At 41.4% G+C, this 19823-nt stretch overlaps 1 protein-coding gene across 1 annotated transcript in view; it reads left to right on the top strand.

Annotated features, from left to right (window-relative positions):
* Nucleotides 1-17175, top strand: part of clvs2 (clavesin 2) — a 30548-nt gene extending 13373 nt beyond the window's left edge. The window contains exons 3-5 of the mRNA XM_069172401.1: nt 10293-10403; nt 10880-11112; nt 12183-17175. Of these exons, the coding sequence (XP_069028502.1) occupies nt 10293-10403; nt 10880-11112; nt 12183-12276 (438 nt within the window). The 3' untranslated portion in view covers nt 12277-17175. The remainder of the gene's footprint in view (nt 1-10292; nt 10404-10879; nt 11113-12182) is intronic.
* Nucleotides 17176-19823: the final 2648 nt, after the last annotated feature.

Genomic DNA, 19823 nt, shown 5'->3' with positions numbered 1-19823 from the left:
ACATCTGTGTTCCCTCAGTTTTTGGGGTAAAACTTCATTTCTCTCCTTCCGTTCCGTCTCGGCGCTGCTGAGTGGAGCTGGCAGCGTTTTAATATCCTGCAGAGGCTGCGGTTTAATTGGTGTGACCTTCTCTCGCCGTGTGAATTTCTGCCAGGAAGGAAACTGCAGTTTTAATACCTGAGATAAAAAAAAAAATTATTTCAAGTGTTTTACGTTCTCTTTACAAATGTCAAACCCGCTTACTTAAACAGGAAGAGAATTCCAGTTACCCACAACATCGCATCTTAATTACCTGTTTTTAATGCGCTTATATAACTTAATATTTTGGAACAAATGATGCCTATGTGCTGCTAACACTCTTTTTTAATATAATCTGCTCTTTGTGCTCTGATTTGATTAGCTGTAATTAAGCGCAAAACAATTGGATTGTCGATCACGGAGCGTTCACACCGAGGAAGGCGTTGAATGAAACCTTTGGTGCTCGTTGCTCCTCTGCAGCCCAAAAGAAAAAAAGATGAAGCCAATGTCAACGTCAAACTGATCATTTTTCACTGCTTTTTAACTACTGCTGGATAGTTTGCCATAAATCTCATCACGCGTGCTCAAATGTTCTCTTTTGTGATGTTTTATGAGAAAACGTGAAGGCTGTGATACAAACACATCTCAGAAAATATGAGGGAATTAATTGTGGTCGTGAATCCAGAATGTGTTCTGAATGGGAACCAGTTCAGACTTTAAAAGGATCAAAGAAATCGTATTTTATTATGTTTTCATCCTCCCGATTCCTGCCAGTGAATTTCAGACCTTCTACTTTTACTGTACGTGTGCACCTTTGTAGTTTAGACCTCAGAAGTCAGACTGAGTTTCACAGGAAATTAGTTAACCAGCAAAATAGAATTAATAAAATACAGTTATACTGTATAATTATCCTGCCTGTGTTTTTATGATTATTTATCTCGTTTTTTATATATTCATACTTGTTGCCTTGCCAAAAATAGAATTTCTAATACATTTTGGGAGATAGTAGAATTTTAAAAAGTCAAACTTAAATAATAAATGGTGCAAATGATTTGAGCATCACTACAGAAAGCAGCGAACAGGTGTGATTGGCTAAAAGGGTTCGAGCCGGCTATGAAAACGTATTTACTGGATGTGCAGCAACAGCCGGAGAAGAGGACTGTTGAGAAAACAGATCGGCTGAAAGGCTTCAGAGAAAATACGAGTGTGAAATGCAGTCCGAGGCTCAGGCAAGTTCTGCTGCGTTTGTCCTTTGGAGAAGTGGCGTTTAAACGGATTATTTTATCAGAGCTAGCTGGTAACCCACAGATGGGATTCGAAAAAGACGGCAATTTTTTTAGGCACGGGAAGATTCACACTCGATTTACTCCCCCTCTAAAAGTCCACTCGGACGTTTCTCCCGTTCAAAAAAAAAAAAAAAAAAGGAAAAGAAGAGGCTTTTGTAAAGTGAGAGGCCAGCAGCTACACAATGTCATCTCTCCGGGCTACACTTTAAAAACACCAAGAAAGAAAACAGCACTCGAATGGATGTCGCCCTTTTCTTTCCCAGAAACTCCCTTTTCCCCGCTCCTTTGTACCGGAGGACACGTTTACTCGTCGCTCGTGCGGATGGGAAGTGACAGAAGCAGAGCGGGATGGAGAGGAAGCTCATCAACCTGATGTGTTGTAGAAAGACTGATCGCGGCGGCGGAGAGCGGTGGACGACACACGTCAGGGGTTTTTAGCGTCAGCCGATCGACTCCAGCATCTTCGTTTTTGTTTTTTATCCTCAAAGACTTCAGTTTTTCTTTTTCTTTTTTAAGTCTTTTGTGCAACAATCAGTCACGCGGCGAAACAATGCTCCGTAAAAGGCACTTTCAAAAATGAAATGAAAGGCTGACTATGTTCTTTTGTTTGCTTTTAGCTTTTTGAAACTCACAATGTTTCATTGAATATCATAATGTTTTTTTGTTTGTTGTTTTTTTTATCATCTGCAGCAGCTTCTTTAAGCCTACAGCATTTCTGCTGAATTTTACAAGCCTGTATGCAACAGTTAATAACATCAATACTACTAAAAGGGTTACAGAGTGATTTAAAAACATTTCAACAAACATGAGCAACAGTTAATAAAATATAATAATGAAACACAACAAAAGACAATAAGACAAACAATAAAATAGTGAGTTTTGAAGTCACTTAAAACAAGATATTTGCTTCCCTGAACTCCTCCAGTAGGTTTTTTTTTTCCGACAACTGAGCGACCCGAACAGAAAAGTGTCCTAAGTAAAATGAAACCTTTCATTTTAAAGTTAGTAAGAACAGCAGCCGGGAACGATCTCCCAGAGGATCTCAGGTTGTATTTAGGCATAAAGGTGAGCATTAAAATTTTAACATTACAAAGTGATTTTTAAAACTGGTTTAATCTGTTCTTTCCTGCTGCACCTGACTTTCAGACTTGTTAGAAATTGGTGGAGACCAAAAGAAGAGCAAAAAAAAAAAAAAAACACAATTGGACCCTAATGCTTCTGGGAGTCCAATATTTTACCATTAAGTTAACCAAAATTGGCCAAAAAGCAGATTCAGGCAGTTTTTCAGAATTTTAGATTTGCAAAAAAACAAAAATTTGAATCCAATTCGCCTCAATTGAACATGAAAGAATAAAAAGATTATTTTAATTAAGTTTCATCTACAGTATGTGCAGTATATGTGTTGATTTGACCATCAGAGTGAGTATTGGGAGCTGAAATGTGAAATTTTTGAGTAGTATTACCTCACGTATCGCCGTCACCAATGAAGCAGTCAAATACACAGATTTCACCATCTTAGTCGGACAGTTATACGTTTCTGTCTGCGTGGGCGATAAAAAATTAAAAATTAAAAAAACGAACTCCAGGCTTGATGTAGATCTGGTTCCCGTCTTCTGGCTCCATCCTGTCTCGCGCTGCTGTCACAGCTCCTATTTGATCAACTAAATAATAAATGAGCAGCCCTGGACTCGCAGGTTCTCTGTACGACCTGATGTTACAGTTCGTCCAGAAAATACACGTTTTGCAGCCTCGATCCGTCTCCATTTCCTCGTGTTGTTGTGTTGGACGTTTTTGGTTCTTCTGCTTTTTCATATTCTGTTCTGCTGTTGCAGTTTTGTTTTTTGTTTTTTACCCGAGATGGATTTTCAGTGTTTAATCGATATGTTTACGGCCTAATTGGTTTTATCCGGTTACGTGAATCAGTACAATGGCTGTTTGGGGCGTCAGGTTTAATGCCTGTAAATCAGCGCTGTTTATTTTACTGCTGTTCTTTTTGGCATCAGATGCTGACTCGCGTCCTTCTAACGAGCTGCTGTGACTGAGATCTGAGCTCCAGTCTTTTGCCAGATTCACTTTATGTTTCTGGTTTGTGGCGCCCGATCGATACGGGATTTTTATGGTCGATTCAGACACCAGGACTTAAAACTTGTAGAATCCCAAATGGTGCCATTATTCAGGGAATAACAAATACGTCTAAGGGTTGGCTCCAAAAAAGGCTCTCGCTTCCACAGACTCCCGTTCAACTTGTTCCATGAAGTATTATCATTTTGGTGTTGTTAGCTAAAGTCACTTCTTCTTATTAGTATTCTGGCGGTCCTTTTGAAAATAATCCTTCATTAAATAAATATTAGGCCTAAAAAAACAGTACGTTAGGTTGACACGGTCTGTTTGATTGACAGGCCTGTGGTGTAGTCAGGTTTCCGCTTTAGGTGGGCGGGGCTCGGTTTCCACGGAGATCAAGTCAGATTCACATCTTGCTCCTCCCAAGCTCGTTCTTCTTTTAAAATTTTTTTTTTTTAAAAAACATATATATATATATATATATGTGTGTTATATATATTCTCTTACAAATTTCCTTACTTCTATGATTAAATCTGCGCTAACAGTTTTTTTTTACGTTAGCAGCGGAAACGAGCTGTGAAACGCAACACCGACAGACGACGTCGTCTCGTTTCGGGTCGATGTGGTGAACTCGTCAGCTAACCAACCGCTTCCTTGTTCGCACATCCAGCGGTGCAAAAGTCACATTTTTATTTCCAGCTGCTTGTTGCCGGGCAGAAGGCGTGAACCAAAACCAGCACAGTCAAAACACCAAAAAAAAAAAAAAAAACCTCATGAGTGCTAAATCCATCCTGGGCCTTTGTGGCTCTGCAAAAGCAGCAGAAACGCTTCCTCCTGTCGCCGCTTGGCATTTTCCGTCACTCGAACGGAAACATACGTCGCTTACGGGCTTCGTACAAAAATAAAAACCAAGGCTCTGTATCTGTGGGAGTACGAGCCGGATTGCCGCTCGTAACCCCGGCGAGACTTTCGCAATCAAGTCTGTATTCAGTTTTGGTACGTTGGAGTTGCCAACCTGCTGGGACCCAATCCAAACGTAATTATATCCAATCAGAGCCGAACTGCCGAGCTCTCAGCGGTCCTCCAACAATAATGGAGCTTTACGACGACGGAGGCCCGTATCAACGCCGACTTTTTAGCACGACTGCGTTCAAAGCAATTTACTCTTCGACTGTTTATATCCGACGGGTAAAAAAAAAGGAAGCAGGCGATGCTTTTAGATTGAAGGTGGGGAAATCAGAAAGCTGTCCCGAGACGACCTCGTATGTAAAGTCAAAGCGTACCTGCCGCTCGTCACACCTGAACGTTTCTGAGGGCTACGTCACTTCCAGACGTTAAATATTCACCCGACCTGACAGTTACACAATACCTTTAGTTTACAGGCAGAAATCCTTTCAGTCGTCCTGCAGATCTCTGAAGTGTTTCTCTGGAAACGTTGCCGGCTTTGAGCTGCAGGTAACAGATTGCTTTTTTTTTTGCTTTTTTTTTTTTGCTGCGAGAGAAAATGAAGTCAAACACACACCGAATTACAATGTTTGGAAAAGAGAGAAAATACGTGTTACCAGATGTTGCTGCTGACAAGAAAAGAAAATGTGAATTTCTCACACGTTCAAAAACTCACACACGTGAAGATTTTTAGTTTTGCACATTGGAAATGTGATTTTTGGAACCTTTTCATGGTGTGATGTGAGAAGCCCATGTAAAAAAAAACATATCCGCCTATTTTTTTCCATGTTATCATACGTGTGTTCACACGTATCGTACATGTGAACACGTGTTCTATCTGTACGAGTTTCGTGTTCCTTCGGTCCCGACTTGAAATGTCATCGCATGAGTTTTTTTGCTCACGAGAAATTGCACGTGGTTTTTCATTCACGTCAGCAGAATTTTGCTGCATTCAAATGCGGCCGTATTTACCGCGTACATCGAGAAGAGTCCGTAGGTACGGCGCCCTCTTGTGGTGTTCAAGAAGTCGCAGCTAAAAAGAATTCCCGAAGCCTTGAGATGAGGCCGTTGGGAAGATCAACATTTCAAGATCAACGTAGGCTGTTATCGAAGTTATGAAGACAAACGCCACGTGGCTAAAATTACAACATATTAGCTCAACACCCAAACGAAAAATGAACTCCCACGACCTTTGACCTTTTTCTGTAAACATCAGCAAACAGCTCGTGAACTCGAGGCTCGCGGAAAATGTAAGTCCCGACGTCGTGAATACCACAAGAGGGCGCCGTTCGCACGGACTCTTCTCGTGCGCGTAGTAAATACGACCGCATTCGAACGCAACATTTGTTGCAACGAACGCGTAACCGATTAAAGCTGAACGCTCTCGTCTGCCGCCTGAATGCAGCATCTGTAAAACAAACCATCTGTAAAACAAACCATCTGTAAAACAAACCATCTGTAAAACAAACCATCTGTAACAAACCGTTTTTACCAATTTGCTCACACTCAGTGAAATAAATGTAAATATCAAGACAAAATTCCAGGGGTATTCCCTTTCAGAGTAAAAAAAACACACAAAAAAAAACGAGACAATTAATTGCGAGTCATTACTATAATCACCGTAGAAGACAAAAAGACCATCACCAACGAGATTGGCAGCTTCTGCGTCGTCTTCTGCGGGTTGTGGCCTGAGGTGAGATTTACAGGGAAATCGGCTGAAAGTCACAAAGCAGGAGGTGGGTGCTGGTTTTTTTTGTTGTTTTTTTTTCCCAGCGAATCCATCTTTGAAAACAGAAAATCATTTCTAATGTGTTTACCGTCCTCGGTGAAGCCTCAGAGGAGAAGGAAGAGAAAGATGAAGCAAACATCGAAATGTAGCTCGTTCATCAATCTGATTGTTTTCCTAAAAAAAAACGGACACGTCTCCACCTTCTGTCACCGTCAATTCTCTTCGACCTTTTCGCCGTGACTGAACAACGCCCGGCGGTGACCTGGAGCGCGAAGCCAAAAATACATCCCCACATTTGTTTCCGATCGAGATCCGCCTCCTCGCAGCCCAAACATCCAAAACGATGCCGCAGCGGTTTCTGACCGGCTGCTTTCTGGAAATCGACAGTTTGAGTGTGTCAAATATTTTGAGCTGTTTTATTAGTTAAAACTGGAAGAAAAAAAACAAGCATTAAAAACACCGTCTGATAAACTAAAAAGGGTTTTCTGTTTGGTTCGTTTTCTCTCTGGTTTCCTATTTTGACTATTTGAACTCTTTTTGTGTTTAACTTAGCATTTTATCTCTTTTTCTATGTTTTTAAATGTTCATTTCTTTCAGTTTTTTACATGAAACACTGCATGTAATTGATTTCCTTCTTTCTGGCAAAAGGTTTTGGTTTATTTCCCAAAACATTATTTAAAAAAAAAAAAAAAGGGGGGGGACATAAGCAGGCTTTACAGTTTTTCCAGGAAAGACAAGTCATAATCTGCATATCGTGATACAGTAGACATCGTTTTACTGTCCTGCAGGGAGATTTGTCCGCTCAGTTGATTGGAAGAGGATGTAAAAATAAGCTTCAGCATCTCAACTAAAGACTAACACTGAAAATATTAATGAGAAAATACTGTTTGTTTTCCGTGTTTACTGCACAAAGATTTAAGCCTTTCGAGTTACTCTTTGCTGGAGGGGGAAAATATGGTGCATCTATTAAAAGTGTTGATTATCTTTCTTCGTGTGAATCAGGGAAAACCTTTTTCATCTGTAGTTTATAAAAAAAAAAAAAAGACCAGACTTTAATTGTTTAATTGTATTTTTCTGTCTATTTTACGCCATTATAATAGTACAAGTCTAATTACAGTTTAATAACGCAAATTCTGAAAATGTATGATTTGTTTAATAACACAAATTCGTCTTCCTTTTTGTGGGCGGAGCTTTAGCGCCACCGACTCTCTCGGCGAGAAATCATCACGCTTTTTATCGTCTTGAAAGTCAAAACTTGGAAAACGTACTCACGAAGGTTCTCCGTGCGCGTCACGATGCTGCGCACTGTTCACGCGCAACAGGAGCAGTCTCTTTTCCATCCGCCCTCATACAGAATCGACTTTATATACAGCTTGCTTGAATATATATATTTGAGAGGGACATATATATATATATATATATATATATGAAATGAAAATAGAACAAAGAAAAATAATGTAAAAGTAGGAGCCTTTTATACTTTCCCAGCTCCTCTTACATCTTCCGTTCCCTCTTGGATCTCCTTTACCTTCTATTATTCTCACCACGGCGTCCTTCACCTGCGTTTGAACTCCTCACGCTCGGTTTTCTTCTACTTCGGACATCACTTGGGCGAAACGCATATCAATCCTTTAGATCCTGTTTCTCCTCCTCCTCCTCTTCCTCCTCCTCTTCCTCCTCGTCTTCCTCCTCCTCATCTGGTCCCCCCGGTGCATCAGAGGCCTCACAACTCAGATTCCATTTTCAGTGTTTCATGTATAATGCAGCAGGTCCCTTCATCAAAGTGGAAATGTCTGTCAGAGCACCGGGCAGGCCAAAGGTTCAGAGTCAGAGCAACCCGGAGGGATCCGATGGCTGTCGGATCACCCGCTTGACCAAAATACAGTTGGGTTTCTTTTTGGGAGGGGGGGGAGAGGGGTATTACGAGTACTGACATCTTCGAAGGCCCTGCCACAACAAGATCCCGTGTGTTCATGCGCAGTTTCAATTTCAATCCCGGTGTGAAGAGACAGAAAATGTAAATCTTTCTAAATTAGCTGCTTTCTATAACATAATGATTTGGGGTTTTTTTGGGACACAAATGTGGAAAAAAAAACAATCAATAAGATATCATCTATATGCGGGCTGATTGTAGCAGCAGAGGACGGATCGGGGGACCCGACACCCATCAGCGCGGTCCAGAACCTTTAGAGAAGATGAGGTTGAAATCAAATGAGGGAAAATTTGATTTGTTTTTTTTTAAATTTCAATTTGTTTCTGAAACAATCGATTGAACAATTTCCTTTTTTATTTTTTTTCTTCTATTGTTTACTAAAAGTCTCCATAATGTTGGACCTAAAATACAAGTAAAAGTTGGTTTTCACTTTTAAAATTTGGTGATTTTGATTAAACTAGCGGAAGAAGTTTCCCAAAGTCTGAAACAAATACATTGGATTGTATCTCTTAATGAAATTTAGTCAAAATAACAATAGCAAGGATTATTATTATTTTTTTTATTATTTTTTTTTTTTTAATCTAAATGTTTAAAAAAAATTAGTTATGGAGCAACAATCTTGTGTGGACAATGTCATTTTTTTTTCTTATGTATGTGTGGATATTTCAGCCCGATTGTGGCGCTGTAGAAAGATCCAGGGGGGGATTTCCTTTTTGCCAACAACGAATATTTAACACGGCCATCACATTACACCAAACCTCGTCACGTACAGCTGGTCAGAGGTCGATTTTGGTCCGATTGTCGTGCTGGCCGAAAGGTCAGAGGATCACCAAAATGAATTGGGAAGCTGAATTAACACACCGATGTTTATGTAAATGATGTCCGGATGCCGTATCTTGCTCCGGGCCCGAGCTTTGAACACTCATCGGCGCAAAAAAAACACTGGCGGCGGCTTTGGTGATCGGTATCGGCCAAATCCTGATTTACGAACCTGGACTGACCTCAGAGACCGTCGCTGTCTCTCCACACATGCTGCCAAACTATTTTTTTTTTTGATGAAAAAGTCTACCCCGGGCCATTTTCATCAGACAGCTCTGTTATGTCAGAATATAATCTCACCATACTGCCGGACCACGGCCAAATTATGACTCATACGCAGCGGAGTGTAATTATAATAATTGTGTCCAGCGTTCTAGGAAACTCTGTGTCGGGCTCAGAGTCCACAAGCTAACCTGTATGAACAAGGGCTCATTTCCCTCCGGCGTTGTGCCTCGGTGACTCCAAAATAGACCCGACCATTTCCTATTGACTATGAGATTAGAGCCTATTTACAAAACTAATCTAATGAAAAGGGACAGGAAAACTAACAGAGGTAATTTTTCATTTGCTGGAACTAACAGGCTGCTGAGATTAAAAAAAAAAAAAAAAAAAAATCCTTTTGGCCGAGACTCTGTTATTTCTGAGAAAACACAGACTTTATTTATCACCGATTTATTTTTTATTAGTTCCACTTCTCGAAGGCATTTTCGGTTATTAATAAATAATGAATTTACAGCTGGTATTTACAACCTTGAGCTACCTTTTGCAATGTCTCCTGTGGTCTGTTAAATACATCGTATTGTATTATGCAGTGGTTTGGATGTTTTCTTTTAGTCACCGTATGTTTTTCATGTTAAAAAAATCAGGCAAAACAGCGTTAAAAAAAAGTATTTTAAACTGTTAAACTCCATCTTTCTGCCAGACATATAAAGTCTGAAATGTCTCATAACAAATATTTATCAGTTGGTTTACACTTGATACCTTCCTTTTGTCTGATATTCTGTCCCAGAATTTGGTTTCAAAAGGAAATCATTCACATTAAAAGAGAAGAACATAATTTTAGAGGTACATAAAGTCAAAATAGTAAAAATGGCAAGAACATTATTTGTAGTATAAACAATAAGAAACAACTTAGTACTGGCATCAGTAATTTTGTTATATTCATGAATTATATAGAGTTATACTGTGAGCTTTTATTTTGAAATTCCTCTGCTGATGTGTGAAATCCTTCAAGACTGACCATGTCCAGTTCAGTCCTCCATTTAGCCGTTTTGTCCAGGCTTTATTTAGGCAGCATTTTTAAAGTTGGTTTTACATGCTATGCTGACGATACTCTGGTTTTTAATTCCTAACGTAAAATACAACCTGCAGTTGCGATCACCATGAAGCAAACAACCACCGATATAAATGTACCGTTCACCTTCACAAATTAAAAAATAAAAGATAAAAGAAATCTTGCACCCCATGTTCATGTGTTTTGTTTGGTTTCTGTTTCCATCAGGACAGTTTTCCCGCCAGATTTGGAGGGATCCACTTCGTGAACCAGCCCTGGTACATCCACGCTCTCTACACCGTCATTCGACCCTTCCTCAAAGACAAGACCAGGAAGAGGGTAAGCCCAGAGATTTGTGGCTCGTCACAAAACGAGGAAGGAAAGATCTCCGTGCCGTGAATATTCGTGGAGGCCAACCGAACTTTATCGGACAAAGTATTTGCGCTTCACGTGTACGCAGAATATTTGACATAGCGAGAAGGACGACGCCCGAGACGCCCGAACTCGAGGCGCCTGTCGGTTGCCGCTCGGTTGGCATTCGGAAAAACGAGCCCGTCGCCTTAGCTCCGCCCACCCGCTCTGTCTGACTGGTGGCTGCTGGGAAAAAAACAAAAACGTCGCTAACGTTGTTGTACTTGGGATTTTTCCGTGAATGCCGCCAGCAACATCCAGCTCGTTCAATTCAACACTGCAAATAAGAGCTTTCATCGGCGGGCCGTATTATCTTCATTATTCATGTTTGCAACTGAAACAGTTGGACAAAAATGTACGCGTATAAAATCTGCCTCACTCTACGTATCGTTTTCCACCCGCAGATCTTCATGCACGGTAACAACCTGAACAGCCTCCACCAGCTCATCCACCCGGAGATCCTGCCGTCGGAGCTCGGCGGGATGATGCCGCCGTACGACATGGGCACGTGGGCTCGGGCGCTGCTGGACCACGCCTACGACGAGGAGACCGACTACTGTCCGGAGTCCTACACCCTGTCGGTACAAGACCTGGAGAGAGACCTGGAGAAGAACCTGTCCCCGAAAACCATGAAGAGGTCAGCCCGTCGCTCGTTACCGCCTCCGCCGCTGTTTCCTTCGCTGTTCGTTCTGTTTTTGAAGCTTTATAAAAAAAAAAAAAATAATTGTCGATCTCTGATAGCTTTCTTTAGGAAAGGTGTTGTTTTTTTGTTTTTTTTACAACTCATCCGACCAAAATATTCACAGCTGAGCAGAGATTTTAAATCACAAACGTTCTGGTGAATCTAGATTTTATTTTGCAAGCCAATCGCAGCGTCTATAGATAGAAATGTGAAAAATGAGGTTCCAGTTGGCCGCACGGATCAAAACACTCGCAGTAATCCCCCTTATTTAAACGTCCTAATGGGCATTCAACAGAGCGTCAAGCTGTGAAAACTTTGCATAATTACGGTAAACAGGCTCGACGGTAACGGAGCTGACGTGTAAATTGAATCCCACCGTGTTCTTCTCGTGAACTGATTTATCAAACACTTCAATCGTTTCTTCATTTTGCAGAAAACAACAGCAAGTAATGACCCGTGTGCGATCCTCGTTGGTCCAACTGGGGGAAAAAAAAAAGAAGCAGAACGATAGAAAGAGGTGAAAAAGTAAAAAAGGTTCAAAAGTAAAATAAGTCTGAGATTATAAAATAGAGCAAAAATACTGACAGATTAAAGACGGAGCTGATTGATTTATGGACATTTTAAAATACACGGTGAGTTAAGTAAAACGTTTTTGCATTTCATGACAATGATTAAAAAAAAAAGTAGTTTTGTGTGATCTTAAAAACAAGATCAGTTAAAACCTGCGAGCATCAACGCAGTTTTCCATTGAATGAATGGAGGCTCATTCCTGCCAGGTTTTCTATTTTGTTTTTTTAATGAAGTATAAAAACAAAATTCTCATTGAAGTACAGCATGTTTCAGTAAAAGCAATAAATATGAAATGTAAATAATTAACAAAATGACCTGCTTCTGGGACGACTTTAACGACGGCGAATCGCTCCGGCAGCCCGTTACAGAACCGGTTGGGGAAAAAAAAAAAAAAAAAAAGGCCTTTCCTCGAAGACGCTGACGCCGAGCTTGCGTTTTTTTTGTGCCTCTTCCAGGTCTCAGTCGGTGGTGGAACCGGGAGTCCTGAAGCGACCGGACAAAGTCAAGAGCGAGGAGGACAACATGCAGCCGCTGCTCTCGCTGGACTAAAAAACAACAACAACAACAACCCGGTATCTCCACGCCGCAAAACACACTTTGACTTTACCTGCGCACACGCTGGAAGCAACACCTGGAAAACAAAACACTAAAAAAAACACGCCGTCCTTCCGGGAAAAACGCGCCGCTGTTGGATTTCTCTCGAAACTCAAAGGAAAAAGCAGACGCCCCGAGACCGAAGAGGGGGAGGGGGGAGAGGACGTTTTCCTTTTAGACCGAAGAGGGGGGGGGGGGGGCGTCCTAAGAGCTACCCGAAGGTGTTCTAGATATTTATTTATTTAGTTATTTGTCAAGTGCCAATTCCGGAAACTGTAAATTAACGTCTTTAAACAATCCGGTGATTGAGGGACGGATCACGAGCAAGAAAGACAACAACAAAAATGTTGAAGGTGCCATGTATATATATGTATGTGTACATATACGTATATGTACATATATATGTGTATGTATATATATGTATATATATATATATATATATATATATGTGTGTGTGTGTGTGTGTGTGTGAAAACAGTGTTTCCCCCTACAGCTGTTTAGCATATAGATGACGAGGGGTGTGAAAAACTGGAAATCTTTCGAAGAGAGGGCTTGGGCTCACAACTCCCGAGCTGCAGGTTTGGGAGTTTTTTTGTACAGTAATTTTGGGGATGTGGTTGAGAGACAGCAGATAATGAGCTCGTTCAACCCTCCTGGACCCAAACAGGCAACTGGGAGTTTACTGGGAGTTTACTGGGAGTTTACTGGTTTCTTTTGGGTTTTTTGGGGGCGTCTTTCCTGTGAAATCAAAGTCTGAACTTTTCGGTCTCCCTCCAGTTATCTCTTGGAAAAAGCAAACCCCCCTTTACGGTACGAGCCGGCTCTATGAATCATCTGCTTTTTCCCCTTTCGGCCACTTCTCTCTCCCTTTCTGACCCATATGTTGCAGAGTACAGTACTTTGGTCCGCCATTAGGACGAATACAAAAGCCGCAGGCTCTTTTTTGAACAACTGGCGCTGTTGTGCGTTCGTCTGGCGGAAGACGACCAAAAGATATATTTTCCGAATCGAGTGGTCAGCCAGACGATGTAATTTTATAAAAAAAAAGCAGAAAAAAAAGCAGAGAAAGGGCAAGTTTATCATCCTCTCCCCTGACTTTTGTGACACATTTGTTTTGTATTTTGGGCAATAATAATCTTCTTAAAAGTCGAAACATCACCACGGCAAATCTTTCATTTCATGAAGCGTATTATGAGGTTTTAAAGGACTTATTCCGGTATGATTTGCATGTTTACTAGAAAATCACTTGTACATTAATGCACTGTTATTGGCTGGTTATTTTCCGCTACACACCCTAAGATAGAATTCATGTTTTCCTCGTTTGAGGCTGCAGTTTTATTTTCGTTACACTAATTTATGCAAATTTTTTTTTTAAATGCAGCTGAAAATTCAGTATTTGCAGTTTGAAACTTGCGAGCTTCCTCTTGGACGTCCTATCGCGTCCTACTCTCAGCTAATTATTTGCAGATTTGAATGAGACGTATTTAAGCGTCCGCGTACCATCGTGTGATAAGAAAATGACTTCAGTACTGCCAATCCGTCAACGGGTTAACAATTTCCTTCGTCTTTTGAGCGCATACGAAATCTCAGCAGCCGACTCTTAAAGGCACCCTGTGGAGTTTACGACCACTAGAGGCACTAAAGAGTTGTTTTCTTTTTTTTTACCTGAGTTTACTGTTGCCATGACGACAGCGGTTCCGCGTTTACGACGCAAACCGTGCACGTTTTGCGGTTCACATTCCTGCCCGTTAGTTCGGCACGACTCCGCCGATTGAAGTTCGCGAACGTGGAGCGCAAAGACGAGCAGTGATGTAGCTACATGGAGCAACGAAGAAGAAGAAGAAGAAGAAGAAGAAGAAGAAGAAGAAGAAGAAGAAGAAAAATGTCTGGCAGGAAATACGGACACAAATTTGAAGTGTTCAAAACATTGTAAGATTTTTTTAATTTATTTTTTTGACAATAAAACTCCACAAGGCCCCTTTAAAAACGTCAGAGCTTCGCGACAGCACCTGAACGCACCACGCCTGCAGACATTTCAAAATCAGCTCTTCGGTTAACGGCAATCATTTAAATATATTTAGCCATCAATGACGCGCAGTTATAAACTATTTCACGCCAGGTCCAGGCCGGCAGTAAATGTGCTCAAAGCACGGTCTTGAACTGTTTCTGCAACTATTATTTTTCTGTACAGATGTGTCGAAAGACTTAAAAGTTCCGTTCACATTTTTATTTCAGATTATCCATATTTAAAGTACCGTATTTTACTATCGTCAGATTTCAATTTAAATTCAGCAGTTTGACAGGCTGCTGCTGCAGTGTACATATATTTAAAACGATGCTTTTGATTTTGATTTTTTGACTTTATGCTGACTTCCCATAAATAGGAGGGGGGGGGGGCGGTGGGGGTCGAAGGCTGGCAAGCAGACAGCCGAGCGGATCGCGGAGAGGCCGGCGGGCAGGAAAAGCGTGAGGTGGCCGGCCGCAACCAGAGCAGACAGCTGGAATGTTAAACTATCACACCAGCGTACACGACATGTCAACCCCACTTAGGGGCGCTGCGAGGCGCAGAGTCGAGTTCGACTCCCCCTCCTCCCCCCGCCGCCGCCGCCGCCCCCCTCGGCTCAGCGCTGTCCGGTTCAACTGAAGTTGTAGTCGTGGTTACAGAGATAGAGGCAGATAACAACCAGAAAAAAAACAACCTGCAGAACTTCTCCGGTTTAAACCTCCGTGTTGCTTCTTCTCCTCCACGTAATGTTTCCAGGCCGTCAAACGCAGACATTTTTATCGAAAGCCACTCGCGCCGTCTTGTACGCGAAGGCAAAAGGTGTTAATGCCCCAAAAGCGACGTGGTCGTGGTTAAGGAAAAAGATCGCAGTTGGAGGGTCACATGATCGCCGTTCGGTCGGAGACGGGCGCAAAAAGGTCGCATTTTTGGATTACTTAAAAGAAATCCGCGTTGACTGGCGTTTCATCCCGGACTAAAATATCGCTCTCCCAGGTGAAAGTCCCGCGTCGGTTCCCTCCAATCATCCCTTCGTATTTTGTCACATGATCTTTTCCCACCTGCGTCGTCACATTACCACAACAACAACAACAACACGTGGCGTTTTGTGCGTATGTCTTACGTTGCGTTCAGAATTTACTCAAAAATTTACTTTAAAAATTGCATATTTTCAACTCTTTTCAACAAATTTGCGTCCTTTGTACGCGGCCCGGCGAGAGTTCGAAACTTTGCATTGACTTTGTACGTAATCGGGAATAATTCAAGTGTTCCATATTTATCGTACAAGAACTTGGCCTTTTGCACGACGTGTACGATCAACAATTATAAAAAAAAAAAAAACATGAATACATGAATTTCTTTTTTCATAAGAATAAAATGCCGTCGAGCCGATCGGTCGTCAAACGCCAACAAACACTTCGATAATACATCGCTGAGCTCAGATTTGAACGTACAACAGTTTCCCCTTCAAATACAAATCTTTCTGGAGTCTTTACAACTTGCGGCATCCGTGCTAACCTTCACGGATCCGTCGCAGTTTGTCACCAAGTTAAACCACCAAAAAAAAAAGACGTACGTATTTCTCTTCCTTCAGTCCGGTGGGCACCGCAGACCCGACGGGCTTTAACTGGACAATCACAGCTCAGGAAATACGTTTCGCAAAAGTTCCCACGAAAATCCAAATCTTCGAAAACCTCCTTTTTTTTGTTTTGTTTTGTTTTCTTTATTTACTCAAGCAAAAAAAAAAACCGCTCTTTGAGTAAATAAAGTTCAATCCGGACTTCCGCGATAAAGACGTCGAACGCCATCATCTCCTCACGTGAGGGTGAAACGCTGATGATTGCAGCATTAAAAGTCATTTTTAGGAGGAAAGAAAACCCCACAGAGCACGTTACTTTGACTCCATTCGTCGAAGGCAGCTCTCGTTCTTTCTTCCGAAGAGATTCGTTGGGCTCGGTGTGGCCCGGCGACCTCCGGACGCTCGCCACCGTGGCAAAAAGCTAATGGGGGATGAAAGTGATGGAAAATTACACCGGCATCATCCCGGCGAGCCGCACAATTCCGGACGCGTCGTCCGCCCGAAATGGAGGTTTGAAGAGGTTCGAAGAGTTCGAAGAGGTTCGAAGAGTTCAAAGAGTTCAAAGAGGTTCGAAGAGTTCAAAGAGTTCAAAGAGTTCAAAGAGGTTCGAAGAGTTCCGAAGAGTTCGAAGAGTTCAAAGAGTTCGAAGAGTTCGAAGAGTTCCGAAGAGTTCAAAGAGGTTCAAAGAGTTCGAAGAGTTCAAAGAGGTTCGAAGAGTTCGAAGAGTTCAAAGAGGTTCGAAGAGTTCAAAGAGTTCGAAGAGTTCGAAGAGTTCCGAAGAGTTCAAAGAGGTTCGAAGAGTTCAAAGAGGTTTGAAGAGTTCAAAGAGGTTCGAAGAGTTCAAAGAGGTTTGAAGAGTTCGAAGAGGTTCGAAGAGTTCAAAGAGGTTTGAAGAGTTCGAAGAGGTTTGAAGAGTTCGAAGAGTTCCGAAGAGGTTCGAAGACTTCGAAGAGTTCAAAGAGTTCAAAGAGTTCGAAGAGGCAGCGCTGCAGGAACCCGACCGGCTGGACGCTTTCACTGGTGAAAAGCATGTGGAGTTAAAACATCTTCAACATATAAATGATGATGGTTGTTTTGTGAATCACGTCAACTGGAACAAAAATTATCTGCAAAAACAAAAAAAACAAAAAAATACAACTTTGCTGGAGGTTTTAGAGGATTTTTAACAGTGAATTTAACTCATTTAAGATCTATTTGGAATCTTTTTTTTTTGCAATGTTACTCCAAAGCGTTGAAGACTTTATTCGTCTGTTTCAGTGGAGAAATGTAATCATCCAAAAAGCAACGTTAATGTTTAGTTTTAATCGCATAAGACGCAGGCCATATGCATTTTTTTATCATTTCGACAACTTGTTGTCGCATGTTTCATATTTTGTTCGCGTAGAACAAACAAACACTTCCACACAGTTAATTAACAAACAATGAATCCGTATCGATTATAAATCACTTTAGATTTGAAGCCACGAGTCCTCCGATCCCCCGACGCTTCCTCCTCAACGGGGATATGAAGATGAATATTTCAAATCATCCAGTCTGCTTTTCTTAATAATTACATTTGACAATTATTCCTGTCGTGTGTTCGCAATGAGGTCAAAAATAGCAAACTCGTGACTTTCATGCCGGACGCCAGACGACGTTTACAGCCGCGTCATCGTTTATAAGAGAAAAGAAAGAAAAAAAAAGAAGTTATTTAAAACAAAGTTTTAAGGATATTCTCCCTGAATTTAATCTGGAGTTTCTCCGAATTGTCTGATATCGGTTTTCTTCCCGGTGACGAGGATGAACCGTCCGAGCGCGACTGTTCTGAAATGGAAAAATTATCGTTAACAAACATACGAAGTCGGCATCAGAAATAGATGCTAGTTTAAAAAAAAGAAAAAAAAAAGAAGACAAATGTTCCTAATCTGGTTCTCTAAACCCATTAAAGGCCGTTTCACACCGACTTTGTTTGGTCCGATTTGTCCGTTTGGTGTTGAAAGGTGCTTCCGTTCTCGGCCCGGATCGAACTGAACAACCGTTCAGGTGTAGAAAGAAAAAAAAAAAAAAACACTTTGAGGATGTTTCAGATTTTTTTTACAGGAAGTTGAAGCCGGCTTTTAAACACTGGAAACAGAAAAAAAGAACCGAAAGGCGTCGCGGTGGCGCATCGAGGGACGAGACGAAGTATCTTGACAGTAATTTGGACGAAGGAATCAAACGTTAACGTAAAATGACGAAACGAAAGTTACGATTTATTTTTCAACATTTAAATCGGAGGGGTCGCGCGAGGTCCCGTCGCGCTTCCGCCAAAAAAAAAAAAAAAATTCATCTCGAAACCAAAACTGACCGGATCGAATGTTTAACGGAAACACGAACCTCGGTCCGGACTTTCAGGTGTGAGAAACGCGCTGCGGGTTATTCTGTCAAATCGTATTCAAATAAATGACCGAATTCTGCCGTTTATCGGCCTCTTTTCTACGACTCCGCCGAGAGAGCATCGGTTTTAATGAATCGGTCGCACGCCGGTGGAGGTGGAGGGTGGAGGTGGAGGGTGGAGGGGAGGGGGGGGGCGGTGACGTGCACGTCAGAGAGACTGTGACAAACTGTGGGTCAAAGGTCACACCAGAAGACACCTTCCGGTAGTGTTTTTGGTTGTTTTTTTTCCGCGCAGTATTCCATATATTTTTCACACGTTATAAAGCAGTTGATTAATTCTGTAAGACATCCACGAGAAGAAGAAACACACTCACACACACAGCCACTGTAGATGCTTCCAGTTGTTAGGATGCAAAGTTTACATCTGTATACTGCTTGAATTTAGCTCAACTGACTCTCACTCGGAGCGTCCTGCAGGTGTCGCCGATTATTTTTAAGCGTAAGAAGTCGCTTCGTTCTGTTGTAAAAGTATTTTTAAAAAAAGGAAATTAACCAGTTACAAAACAGGTCGAGAGTTTTATTTCTATTACAGATATACTTTATCGGGTGATGCGTTGCGCTTTACCACACATGCAAGAATTTTTGTACGTTTTTTTTTTTTCTTCTTTTCTTGTCAGTATTTTATTAAGATCGCTGTCCACCTCGTTTATTAACACGGGTGTCAGATTGTTCTTTGTCGTACGAAGTGCAAACAGGACTATTGAGATCTGTTTTTATTTAAGGACTTCAGCATTTCGAATGTTATTTCTGTGTTGTTGTTGTGTCTTTCCGACTGATTCCTGCATCCAAGTATTGCTGGATACGTAACAGACGCTGACAGTGCAGATGTCTTTCGGGTTGAAAAAACTAAAAAAAAAAAACGCCCAGGAAGCCGTCACGGAGGTCCTCAGCGATCTCAACAGATCTGAACACAACGCAGTGAGCCAACATTTGATTTACACAGCTGAACATTTAATTTAATGCAAACGCATAGATTATTTTTTTTTTTTTTTTACCATTCTCGAACAAAGAAAATGCACGTGTGTAAAATCACACGTGACCACATACGCGTGATTTTTGCACACGTGAAACGTGAAATGCTGTGCTTGCTCATGGGAAACGCGGTTTTGGAACATTTTCATGAGGAAATGTGTGAAAGCCATGTAAGATTCCCATGTGAGATCATGGGATTACATGTGAGATCATTGGATCACATGTGAAATCATGGGATTACATGTGAGATCATGGGATTACATGTGAGATCATTGGATCACATGTGAAATCATGGGATTACATGTGAGATCATGGGATTGCATGTGAGATCATTGGATCACATGTGAAATCATGGGATTACATGTGAGATCATGGGATCACATGTGAGATCATTGGATCACATGTGAAATCATGGGATTACATGTGAGATCATGGGATTGCATGTGAGATCATTGGATTACATGTGAGATCATTGGATCACATGTGAAATCATGGGATTACATGAAATCATGGGATTACATGAAATCATGGGAT

This window comes from Embiotoca jacksoni, unplaced genomic scaffold, assembly GCF_022577435.1.
Source record: "Embiotoca jacksoni isolate LCO1_2020_lvr unplaced genomic scaffold, fEmbJac1.0.p SCAF_52, whole genome shotgun sequence".
Classification (NCBI taxonomy): domain Eukaryota; kingdom Metazoa; phylum Chordata; class Actinopteri; family Embiotocidae; genus Embiotoca; species Embiotoca jacksoni.
The sequence above is the reverse complement of the archived record's forward strand: the minus strand, read 5'-3'. Positions and strand labels throughout refer to the sequence as shown.